Consider the following 13242-nt stretch of genomic DNA (forward strand, 5'->3'; position numbering starts at 1 on the left):
TTTGGTAGAGCATTTTCCCTTGGCCAGCTGGGAATGTAGGTTGGGGTGGGAGGGGTGTAAACTCTGAGCTCTGGCCTGTCTAAAAGAGACCCACACCACAGAACTTAAAAACCTCGTGAAGGAGTTGAGAAGCTAACACTATTTTGACTTCAGGATCTTATTAAGCATCTGGTTGTTTTTATCTTGCAACTTTCTGAAAGGTTTATTCTTCTAGTGTTTTGAAATCTCACAAAGTTGAGGCCTGGCAGCAATCCTTCAATTGACTGACCTGTGCACTAGAAAAAGTTTTTCCATCTAGAAGCTTCGACTTCAGTGAATTTCTTTTACAGGTTCTTCTACTAAAGTGTCCTTCAAAACATTTTTTATTGGCTATTAGGCTCTGTCTACTATTCTAAAGCTGTTCTTTAGAGGTCAAAAGACCTGCCTCTGTCCTTTGTTCAGATGAGCCAGTCTTAGCTGTACTCCAGTTCCTTTGCTGAAATGCTTATTTAGGGGCTCATTTTAATTTCAAGAGCTCTTTACTATGTCAGAACGCCCTTTACTCCATCACCCTGCCCCATACAACCATGGACAATTGTCTGATCTGTGGTTTTGCTGTCAATGTTTCTTCCTGATTTCCTTTCCTTACCTCTCTGACTCTCTCACAGCAGACAAAGCTTCCTTCCAAGACCAGAAGGTCTATAACCCTGGGCACTGAGGTGCTATGTGCTGTTGACAGGGAAGGCCCCCAAGCTAATATGGCTGATGGAACATTTTGACCCAAGAGTACAATCTCCTGAAGTCCCACCACCTATAATAAAGACCTATTTTTAAATACAAAACACAGGGAGGAGATGAAGACATAAAGAATAAGTGTCTAAATGTGAAGAGCAGCAGACAGGTGTTAACTGGCATGTACAACTGGAGAAGCAAGGCCCTAAACCAAAGCTTCAAGCCACCAGCAAGCTGGGCTATACTGTACAACCCTTAGGGGTCCAAGAACTCAGAGCATTCAGATCTTCTGGAACTGGAAGCTAGACACAGCTACCCTGAAGCAGCTGTTGGAGAAGCATGGAGCATTTGAAAGCCCTCCAACTCTATGGTCCCAAAAAGAGCTCTACTCCTCACTGGGAATCTGGTTATTCTCTTCAGGAAAGTGAAGTCAGGTCAGAACAAAGCTTCAACAGAAGAGGTGGGGGCATGAATGCATCCCAGGCCAAAAAATTACGAGAAAGTACACAATCTAAATGCTCAAACCACCAAGCCTCTTCTTCTTCAAACCACCTACCTCTTCTGCAGAAACAGCCAGATCCTCACTAGCCTGGAGATCAGAAGAATTGTCTAAAAATCTGACCAGCTAAAGAAGAACACAATCCTAGTGTTGGTATCTCCCTCAGAAGCACAGACCCACACAAAAATGTTCTAGATAAAACCTCACAAGCAGCTTTCCTGTCTTCTCACTCAAGAACAAGAAAATCACTAAAGCTTTGCAAAAAGCCTCAGAGACTTAAAAAGGACAAATCAAAACAAGTGAAAAAAGGGGGGAAGGCTTAGAAGAAACAGACTATACAGAGAAAATAAAAAAGGCACTATGAGACGAAGATAGGCAACTAAAGAAAAGTACTCTATGAACTAAAGAGAGCATTTAGGCAAAAAGCCTAACAGTGGAAATAACCAAAGAGGGAAGGCTGAACATCAATGACAACTAAGCCTGCAGGAAGTAGACTAAAGGACAGAAAGGAAAACTAGGTTTTGTTGTCACCACTGGAGAGTAGGAAGGACAACAGAGGAGAGAAAGCCATGCTGAAACAGTGAAGGAAATCTACTAAGACCTAAAACCTTGTATGTTGAACAATGACAACAGATTCACATCAAGGTATATCACAAGGAAATTTCAGACTATCATACTAACAGAGAGATATTCTGCCAGCCTAGAGACAAAAATGCACCAGCAAGACTGTCAGCAAGATGGCAATGGGTTTCTGCCTCCAGTCACTAAAGGAGACTATTAGCCCAGCATTCACATCCAGCCAGGTCAACAACATCTTTCCTAAATGTTAGAGGATGCAGTACAGCACAACCGGAGGAAGGGCCTGGGAAATGACCCAGTCAGGAAAGTGCTTGTCTAATCCCTGGAACCCATATCTCCACATACACACACACACAAAAAGCACAGTGGGATGTGCCTATGATGACTTCCAGATTCAGAGAACATTCCTGCATCAAAAAAATAAGGTAGGAAAAAATTGATTGAGGAAGACAACCAACATCCATCTCTGGCCTTCACATGCATACACATGTGTGTACCCACCAACACACACACACACACACACACACACACACACACACACACACACATACACACACACACCAAGAAAGAAGTCACGAAATACAGGAAATGGGAAAGAAGTCACGAAATATAAGAAATGGGAGATGTTGCCCAGGAAAGAGACCAATCAATGGCTCAAGAGAGCAAGCCCACAGCTAGCTCAGAACAGACCTGCCAAAAGACAAGCATGCTGCTGAACATCTCCAAGGCTCCCACTGTCCTTTCAGCCAAGGGACAGCATCCACTGACCTGAGAAAACTTGTCTTTACTACATTCTGAGGAAGCTCTCACTGCCTACCTAGATCAGCATTTGTTTTACTCCACAGAAGGATTTTGTAGAGACCCCTATTGCTGAAGCAGCCAGGACAGCACATCTGACAACAGCTCTCATGAAAAGCTTTGCCAGACACAGACAAGGGAAAGCCTATGCTTCCCAGGCCTCACTTGTAAGTTGCAATGACTCCCTGGAAAGCACTCTAAAAGAAGGTGAAGCCAGGCCCATCAAGGGTGACAATGCTCCTGCCCTCATCCTCTGCAAGTCTGTATCTAAGAGCAATCAGCTCTTAAAACAAGCCACACTTAAGGCAACTATAGAGAAAATAGCGAACATGGAGGCAAGGCAGAGCTGCCTCTGAGGTAGACAGGGAGTAGGAGGAAGAGCTTCTCAGGTAGAACTAACACTGGAATGTTCTGTTTTTCAGGCTGGGATTAGCTACATGTTTATTTGTTATTATACCTTGCTTTAAGCTGACTGGGGCCGCATGACAGAAGAGGTATGACTTTGTAAGGGTTATCAGGTATAAACCAGTATTTTTAAGATCCCAGAGATTGACACCTGTGGCTCAGTTTCCCCCAGCAGGCTTCCATGCCCTCACTGGGAATCATAAATCTGCCTGACAGGCTGACGGAGCTGAGCTTCATACAACTCAGCAGGTTCAGCAGCTCCTCAGGACACATCTGGGAATTCCTGCAGAGCCCACGGGGTGTCAGGCACCTGGCGATGCCCATGGAGAAAGGGACCCAAGTTGCCTCATTATTCCAAATATGCCTGGCCTTTCTGTAATCTCCTAGTTTTCAGCTACCCAATTAACCTCCCAACCTCCTTAAGTACCAAAAAGTAAGCCTTTCTGGGCTTCTGGGGACAGGCACTGAGGTGCCACTGCCTCTGCTCAAGCAGTCATAGCCCTGTGAGGAGTATGCTTTATATGCAAAGTTCCAGCCCATCGGCAAGTGGAATATCTATATTCCCAAAGGTATCCATAGATCACACTTTCAATCTCTTAAGAAACTCAAAAATTCTGTCACTAATTTGGTTTCTGTACCTTCGAGGGTCCAGTTCATGGTCCTTGGATCCAGTCACTAATTCCGGATGAATTCGCACATGCTCCATCATTGGCTAGAAGAGTTTGGGTTGACAAATTATAGGTGTGAAGTTGTGTGGCAAATCTACATGATGGAACATTATTTGACAACAAAAAGGGATGAAGTACTGATACATGTTACAACACAGATGAACCTTGAAATACAGTGAGAAGTCACTCACAAAAGACCACATCCTGCATGATCCCATGTATATGAAATGCACAGAACAACTCTTGACTAGAGAATTGGAAAGACAATTAGTGGCTACCTGGTTTAAAGTAGAGGTATCACGGATTTCTTCTTAAAATTTTCCTGTCTGCCATAATAGGAACGCTATAAAAGTACCTGTCAGAAAGAAGCTCTAAGGCTCACAACAGCTGCTGTTTTTAACTCACCTTGACAACTTCTTCAAAAGTCTCCACGTTTTCCTTCATACTATAGTAAGAGCGCAGGAAGGAGACGAAGTTACAAGGGTACATTCCATAGAGGCGATGAAAGAGGGCATAAACACTGGCATGGAGATGGACAAGGTAGACTTCTGTCACATGGCCTAAGGAAGGAAACCAGTTGTACAGACACGAACTTGAGGATGCCAGCATGTTTTTTCTCTGAAGCTCACCTCCTCCTCTCCAGACATCCCACAAGACTCCAAACACTCTTCCAACACTGAGGTTCCTCTTGGTGTCACTCTCCCAATCTCACAGTCACGCTCCCTACAATCTGTAGTGACATTTCTTGCCTGATTCAGCATGTGTGTCTTGAAAAGGGAGCAATTCCCCTCCCCTAGTACCACACACAGAATTTGGTACATACTGAACACGTGAGAGTTTATAGAAGGAGCATGTAAGAAACCTTCAAAGCCAAAATATGATTTATCTTAGCTGTGCAGAATTATAACTAAAGAGGAAACACTACAATGTAGATATTAGCTTAAAGTGCTTGGACAATTCCATTAATTTGGCCTTATCAAGAAAGTCCAGTTCTCTAGGAGCAACAGTCCCTTTCTCCCAAGAAGATACAGTCAAGGTAGCAAACCAGGCTTGTGCTCAATAGTCCTTGTGTAGAAAGCTGCAGCAGTCTCCCTCATACATCATACATATTTCATCTTCTAACATGAATATTTCATGCTAGGACTATCAGAAGCTGTTCACAGGCTGACAGTTTCTGAATCCCTCTGATGGAGCTGCACTGCCTGTCTATATGATCTGATATGGGAAAATCTCATGCACTTCACACTCATACCCTAAAGAGGACACTGAAGTCTGTCTCCTCCTCCATGACAACCAATAGGTTCCCACAACTGAAGCTGTGAAGCTATGGTTGTACACAACAGCTCAGAGGACACAAGCATTTTGTAAGCTCAGTTGTACAGCATCCAGAGGTAGAAGCTGTGACCCAGTTTTACTAATGAGATTCAGGAAGTTGTACATCCTGTCCCTCAGTTTCTGACAACCCTTTCTGATCAACAGCATAAGGGCAGTGTCTTGCCAGTCCCACTTCCTATGTGCCCTGCAATAGGTATTTCTTCTCTATGTAGTAAATACCATACATTCTTCCTTCCCCTACAGCACATGGCTGCTAACAGTAAGGACAGCATTCCCTTGAAAAGCCTGATGAGGAGGAGATTGTAGCTGTACCTGGTTTCTTCAGGCACCATGACGAGAGACGGCCAAAGATGTCAAAGAAATCAAGAAGATGCTGCTTCCCTGACTGTGGGATCATCGGTAGCATGGTGATCAACACTAAGACACCAGTTGTGAGGACCACAACATCAGTGTCCATCTGCAGAAGGGAAGGGCGACGTCAGGCTCAGCACTGGGATGAGGGTCCAAATCCTGAGGTCACAGATCTGAAGCCCCTCTTGTGCTCATTTCCTGACCCCTAAGAATTTGAGGGACAGCACTGAAATAGACTTAGCAGAAGCACTAAGCCCTGTCACCATTGTGGTGATATTGGGGGACCATTTCCCTCCACCACCTCATCTGAGAGATGGGTTTAACTTGGCTTGAGACTCCCAAGTCCTGAAGCCTCAAGAGTCCCTAACCCATCACCTGGATGAAGTGTAAGAGACAGCTTACATTGCTACATTCACCCATTCAACTACCTGCTAAGACGTTAGCTTTCTATCAAGTGATTAAAGGACACTGCATATTGAGAGTTAGTTCATTTTCTCACTAGTACTGGGAACAAAACCCAGGGCCTATGTATGCTAGGCAAGAGCTCTACCACTAAGCCATACTCCCCAGACCAATTCTCTTATTTTTTAAAACACTCCTACAAGCCAAACATGGTGGCTACACCTGTAATTCTAACATGTGGGAGGCTAAGGCAGGAGGACTGCCTTGAATTGAAAGCCAGCCTGGTTCCATAAAGAGATCTAGATCATCCAGGACTACAAGGCAACATCCCAACATCCTTCTCAAACAAACAAACAAAAACAAAAACAAACCAAAACAAAAACAAAAACAAAAACAAAAACAGGAGAGCTAGAGAAATGGCTCAGTGATTAAGAACACAGACTGGTCTTCTAGAGGAGCCCAGTTCAGTTCCCAGAACTGGATTGGTGGCTCACAAGTCTGTAACACATTTCTAGGGGATTCAATTCCCTCTTCTGGCCCCCATGGGTACCAGACATACATCTAGTACATATATACACATGCAAGGACTTGCACATACACATAAAATATAAATAAATAAATAGATAGATAGATAGATAGATAGATAGATAGATAGATAGATAGATAGATAGATAGATAGATTCAAGACTGTTAAGGTGGCTCAGTGGGTAAAGGCGCCTACCATCATGCCTGAAAACCTGAGTTCAATGTCCAAGACCCACATGGTAGAAGCAAAGAACTGACTCCTGCAAGCTGTATTATGACACTTTTCAGAAACAATATTTACAGAGGCATTTCCTTCAAAACCTTGCAAATAACCTACCTTGAGACATTTCAATAAAGAAGGCAGAAGAGGTGCTTGAGAGAGCTTATGCTTCCAAGATGGCTGTAGTCTCACAACATGCCCCAGCAGCGAGAGGATGGATAGACGGGTGGCGGTTTTGCCTACATGCTCATTAATTTTATCCAAGAGGTGCTGAAAATGTAAAAGATCAAGAGAAATTTTCTTGTAAGTATATGAAGTTAACAAAATTACAGGCTGTAATGATAAACTCCCAGCTCGAGTCTTCTCTCTAATACAGGTCCCAAAAGATTTAATAAGCCCATGGGGTAAAGATATGGTCCAGCCTATAAAGGCTAAGGTTCCAATCAAAAGACTAATCAGCTTAATCCGAGATGTTCAAAACCACATTAGTGAACAAAGTTTTCTTCATTTGGCCTGAGAGAACAGCCAGCTGCAATTTATGAAAAAGGATCCCTTAACACAGAGTTGCAGAGGGACAAGACTGTATTACAAACAACTCAAGGTTGCAAAGGTGAAAGACCTTTATTGTAACAGTCACGCATCCATGTTCTAATCTTAAATGTAAATCAAGCTGCAGTCTGGCCTGGAGTAAAGAAGACCACAGTAGGCATTGTAAAAGCATGCAACCTCACCTGCAAATGCAAAACTTAGAGATTTTCCCTTATCAATACGTTCAAAAACCCTACTCAAAGCACAAGTTTAAAGATCTTTATTTTGGGGGCTGGAGAGATTGTTCAGTGATTAAAAGCAGTGGCTGCTCTTCCAGAGGTCCTGAGTTATTGAACCCTCAGTAACCACATGGTAGCTCAACCATCTATAATGAGATTTGGTTCCCTCTTGTGGCATGCAGGCATAAATGCAGGCAGAACACTACATAATAAATAAAGCTTTTAAAAAAGTTTTTATTTCAATTGCCATTAATCTACTACAATCCTGGAATTACAAGATTTCTTTAAAGAACAAGATTTGTAAGTCTCTGAAATTTACGTTACTTAGTAAACTTTTCAGAGCCTACAAATTATTTTAAATGTATTCAAGCCTTTGGAGATAAGCTGTGGACAAACTGCTGTGGATGTTCAGACATCCTCACTCAGTTACCTTATCATGTGGCTCTTGCAAGGTGGTCAGGATGTGCAATACCGGCTGAGAACTGGTTTCCAGATAGTAATCCACCAAGGTGTTCACAAGCATAGGCCCACGTTCTAAACAAAAAGGATAATTCATCAGACTTATTTCCTTTTCCCTCAATAATTGTCATAAAAGCCAGAAAATGTCCTTTTACACTATCCAAAGTCATTAAACACTGTTTTTGCCTTTCTAAATTCATGAGGCTAACAGGATAATTCCAAGCTCATTGGCCTAAATACCCACAAAAGCACATAAAATACTATCATAGTTACATGACTCCATGAGTACAGTGCTTGTGGCACAAGCATGAAGATATGAGTTCAAATCTCCAGAACACATAAAAAGTCAAGCAGAACACATAAAAAATCTGGGTATGGTCGTGAATACGTGCAGTCCCAGGAGGCCGAGACAGAAAAATAAATAACAAGCTTGCTGGCCACCAGCCAGATTCAGTGAGAGTCCTTGTTTCAAGGGAATAAGGCAAAGAGTGATAGGAGGAGACTGGAACATCCAAATGTCTTCCTCTAGCCTCTTTAATATGTGCACATGCACACATACAAAAGTAAAATAAACACATAAATAAACAAATGGCTGGAGAAATAGCTCAGCAGTTAAGAGTTTTCTGCTCTTACAAGAACCGTGGAGTCAGTTCCTAGCACCCACATGGTGGCTCACAATTCCAGGGAATTTTTCACCACCTTCTGACCTTCGGAGTACTGGACACATGCAGTACACATAAACTCAAGCATTTGAATGCACACACATTTTTTTTTTAAAGACAAAATGGCAGAACCTGAAGATAAGTTCATGAGCTGCTGCATGGTCTTCATAGCAGTGTGTGTGTACTTGAACACTGTCATAACTAAATGTTCAAAACACATGCAGTATGAACCCACCAATGGATATTCTCTCTGGCCTAGCACTTTGAAAGACTGTGTGGAGGAATCACCTGAAGTCCCAGCATTTGGAATACTAAGGCAAGAGGGTCACAAGTTCCAGGCTAGTTTGGAATACGTAGTGAAACAAGGTCTCGAAGCAACAACAAAAAAAGTGCAACTTTCTAACCACAAGGATGGAGGACTGAAGAGGAAGACAATCATTCATTTGCCTCCAGGCCCCAACATACTCAGCTCCAGATCAAGTTCTTCTTGTGAGGACAATTCTCCACTTACCAGAATTGAGGGACTCCTTAAAGATGGTTGTCACGTCATCCCGCACGCCCAGTGTGGGAGAGTCCAGCATGGAGAGTAGTTCCCCAATGTTGGCTAGCTGGGCCATTCTCTCACTCAGCTATGCTGTGCAGGCTCCAGGACGTGTGCTAAAGGCTTGGACAGCTCTTCATTAGGGCCACTACCAGACTGCAAAGTGGGAATAAGGACAGCGTGACAAATGACTCTTACTTAACACCCCATAAACCAAAAACACATAGAACAAGACAGAGAAGCTATTCAACACTGCCTCTGCAGGCAGAACTGTGCTGATGAAAGACAGGAATGTTCTTCCATGTACAAACTTAGGAAGCCAATGGAACTCTTTGGAACTGTCACCACAGCAATCCAGTAGTTCTCTCTACATCTATGTCCACCTGGGTGTTGGCTAACACTGTTCCAATCCTGCTCTACAAAGTAGACGAACTGCTTCCACAAATTAAGCTGCACATGCTACTCTCTTCATGGCACTGTCAATGGCTGAAGTTAGAAAGCTGGTTAGGCCACCAGTCCAACAGCTGGAGTTAACCAGGGATTGTCTTGGATTTTAGCACACACTCATTGGACACATCTGCTGCATACCCAAAAGCTACCAGCGGTAGGCAAGTGGTTGTACAGTGGGACCACTAGGACACACTGCCAAACTGGAAATGGAACAACTGCCTTATCTTTACATTTACATCACTACATATGTGTGACCATCTTTAAAACAGATTTAAACAGGCAGAGACTCACTACTATGTATAAGAAGCACTGTGTACTTTCAACAAACATCATTGTATATGCTCCTGATACTACTACCACATGATGGGCATATGCATCTACATTATGAAGAGAGGGAAATAGAACAAGCCTTTGCTGTTGGTCACAGAGAAGGCAAGAAGTAAAACCAGGGGAGAACAAATCTGAACCCAGATCTGCCTACCTCGGGAGCCCCAAATCTATGATTATGACATTGGACTAAATATGTAACTTTAGTCAACATAGTGACTATGAAGCAAACATGTTTTAGCTTTACTTTACAAAGGAGAATAAGGATGCCCTAAAATGCTAAACAAATATAACCCTATTTTTTTGTCTTGAGGAAGCCACAGTAGCAGTTCTTAGGCTTGATTTGGGAACCACCTGGAATGCTTAGGCCCAGGCAATCACTCTAGTAACACCCCAGGCAATTCATCTGGTTTTCTTCCCTCCCCTTTTTGAGATGAGGTCTTGTTATAATGCTTGGGCTAGTCTTGGAAGCCCTGGGCCTAAGCAAGCCCCCACCTCAGACTCCACATTGTTAATTGTTAGGATTACAGGTACCCACCACCTCATCCAGTTCCAAGTGGTTTTTTTTTTTTTTTTTTTGCCTGTTTTTAAAAGATAGTCTCACTATGCAGCCCTGGCTAGTCTGGAACTTGTTATGGGTTTCTCTGTGTAACTGCTCTGGCTGTCCTGGAACTCACTGTATAGATCAGACTGGCCTCGACCTCACAGAGACCTGCCTGCATCTGCCTCCCAAGTGCTGGGATTAAAAGCATGCGCCACCACTAGTCAACCATTTTCAGGTTTCTTAAATAGGTGATACAAAAGCCTGTTTGAGAAATACTTTAAAAAAATCCAACTGAAACCAGCATGGTGTCTCATGCCTGTAATCCAAGCACCTGGGAATGAGACAAGAGAATGGCTATAAATTTATCTTAAATTACAGTGTGAAACCTTGTATCAAAAAAAGTAAAAGGACTAGAGAGGTGACCCAGTGGTTAAGAGAATTGTTACTCTTGCAGCAGACCCAGGTTCAGTTCCCAGCATCCACATGATAGCTCACGATCTGCTAAAACTCCAGCTCCTAGGAATTCAAAGCCCTCTTCAAGTCCCTTCAGGCATCTGCACAAAATTGTTATACACACACACACACACACACACACACACTCAGGCAATACATACACATAAAATAAATTAATCTTTTTTAAAGCTTAAAACTAAAAATAGAAATAAACTTTATCTTCTTTTTTTTTAAAAGATTAATTTATTTATTATGTGTGTATCACTCCTTCCATGTGTGCCCACATGCCAGAAGGGGGCGCCAGGTCTACATTATAGATGGCTGTGAGCCACCATGTGGTTGCTGGGAATTGAACTCAGGGACTCTTGAAGAGCAGTCAGTGCTCTTAACCACTAAGCCATCTCTCCAGGCCCAAACTTTATCTTCTTACAAACTGAATTAAATGCTGGGTACTGTTGGTGCATGCCTTTAATCCCAGCACTTGAAAGGTGGAGGCAGGCGGATCTCTGTGAGTTCAAGGCCAGCCTGGTCTACAGAATGAGTGCCAGGACAGGATCCAAAGCTACACAGAGAAACCCTGTCTTGAAAAACAAAACAAAAACAAAAACAAAACTGAATTAAATTAAGCTCATAAATGAAGATAATATCAACACAGCCATTTTTGCTCAGTGACAGGATGAGGTGTGGTGCAAAGCTCTGTACACTCCTCACTGATTAGCTGGATCCCATCATAACAGAAATAGCTCTAGGTCAACACCTATAGGACAACTTCATAAGAGTACATCTGCCTGATTAATCCCTGCACTTATTTACAGTATGTCACAAAAATTCTTCCAGCTAGTGATGGAGAAAGTAATTCACAAATTTCAAATATTCTGTTCCAAGTTTGTTTTTATTCTATCTACTGTACGATAAGCGAGATTCTGTCTTCAGTATACTCCGAAGACAGTAATGCCAGGCTAGCTCTCCAAAAGAAGACAGTACAGAACGCAGTGACAAACCTAGACGGTGTCTGCTCTACCACCCAGGCATTGTCAGAACAACAGGCTCAGGTTACTTGCCTGTTTTCAAATTGTAAATGAAATTTTGGTGAACAGTGGTTTCTGGAGTCTTCTCTTTCCAAAAGGCTTACAGAAAGCCAAGATCAAGTTTTATTCTATAACACATCAGAATATTTTTGACAACAATTTTTTTATCTGTGGGTCTCAAATACACTTTTTAAAAAATCTAACTCTTAGTTCCTAGAAGAATCGGGGCTGGAGAGATGGCCCAGATGTTAAGAGCACTGGCTGCTCTTCCAAAGATCCTGAGTTAAATTCCCAGCAACCACATGGTGGCTCACAATCATCCAAAATGAGATCTGGTGTCCTCTTACAGCCTGCAGGCACACAGAACGCTGTATACATAATAAATAAAATCTTAAAAAAAAAAAAAAGAATATAAATCTTGGGCTTTACGGGAGATCCTCATTAGCAACCCTAGTTCAAGCACTTTAGACACTCTCATGAAAGCTAAATCACAAGCTTTGTAATCAGTCCCTGGACGGGAATATTAACTTTGACCTAGGGAATCCAAGCATAAAGTGCTAAGACAGACATGGTAGGTTTGAAGAGAGCTTCTGTGTGCACCATCAAAGAAACAGACAGGAAGGGCTCATGACATGTATGTGCAAAGAGAGAGAGAAGAGTCTCCGCTTGACCACCTACTAAATGCACCTCAGTCTGTGGAAATTCAGCACCACAGGCACAGCAACACAGCCTAGTACAGCTATGGAAACAGCATACTACAGAAAAGAACATTATGGAGAATTCAAAAGGCAGATCCCAAAGAACCATTTCTGCATCCCACAGGGCTAAGTAACATTTCCTTCAGCATTATTTTGTTGGAGGAATGCCGCAGTACCACACAGAGGGCGCTGCGCATGTAAAAAAAAGTCATAACCTTCAACACTTACTCCTGATTCTCAAACCTGTTGCTCTGTCTGTCTTTTGGATCTCTAAAAGAGACAAATCCTGGATAATATCCCTGGCTCCCCACACCCCCAAATCCCACATGTACCCATCTGCAAACTTCTTCATTTTGCTATGTATCCCCTTTGCCACACCCCAAAGCACAGCCCCCACCCATCTCCCTCTTCTAAACAAGAGAGCAGCAGCCTCCCTCACTCTGCCTGCTATGTACAGAAACTCTGAACTATGGAAATCAGGATGGCTCCCATTTAAAATCAGTCAGAACGTTCCCCTGGAGAATCAGAGCCAAACTTACCAGTGTCCTATACCACCCCATGTCATGAGCCAATTACTTATCCTTCACCTCTGCCTCTTCACCCCAAGCCAGTGTGTCTCCTTGCAGTTGGCCAGGCCTTCACACGGGCTCTTCTTTCTACTCCTAGAGCCCTCTCTCCCACACCCTTGTCGCCACCTTTCCTTCAGTCCTCTGGTCAGAGGACCATGTCTAAGCAACCTCCCCTGATCGCATGTTAGAAGAGCAGGAGGTTGTTGGCACCACTTGGAATAAAAGAAACTTTCTAATCACGAGGAACCTTC

General features: G+C 43.0%; 1 protein-coding gene across 6 annotated transcripts in view; it reads right to left on the reverse strand.

Annotated features, from left to right (window-relative positions):
* Tsc1 (TSC complex subunit 1) overlaps positions 1–13242 on the reverse strand; it is a 47727-nt gene that overhangs the window by 21785 nt on the left and 12700 nt on the right. For 5 of the 6 annotated variants that reach the window (XM_087899807.1, XM_087899810.1, XM_087899806.1 and 2 more), the window contains 6 exons: positions 8893–9078; positions 7691–7794; positions 6611–6763; positions 5308–5452; positions 4066–4220; positions 3631–3704 (listed from right to left, as the gene is read on the reverse strand). In XM_087899807.1, coding sequence (XP_087755933.1) covers positions 3631–3704; positions 4066–4220; positions 5308–5452; positions 6611–6763; positions 7691–7794; positions 8893–8998 — 737 coding nt within the window. In that variant the 5' untranslated portion in view covers positions 8999–9078. Of the gene's footprint in view, positions 1–3630; positions 3705–4065; positions 4221–5307; positions 5552–6610; positions 6764–7690; positions 7795–8892; positions 9079–13242 lie in introns of those variants that run through there. The other variant, XM_085681451.2, reaches the window with a different exon arrangement.

Source organism: Myodes glareolus, chromosome 21 (genome assembly GCF_982192425.1).
Source record: "Myodes glareolus chromosome 21, mMyoGla1.1, whole genome shotgun sequence".
NCBI lineage: Eukaryota > Metazoa > Chordata > Mammalia > Rodentia > Cricetidae > Myodes > Myodes glareolus.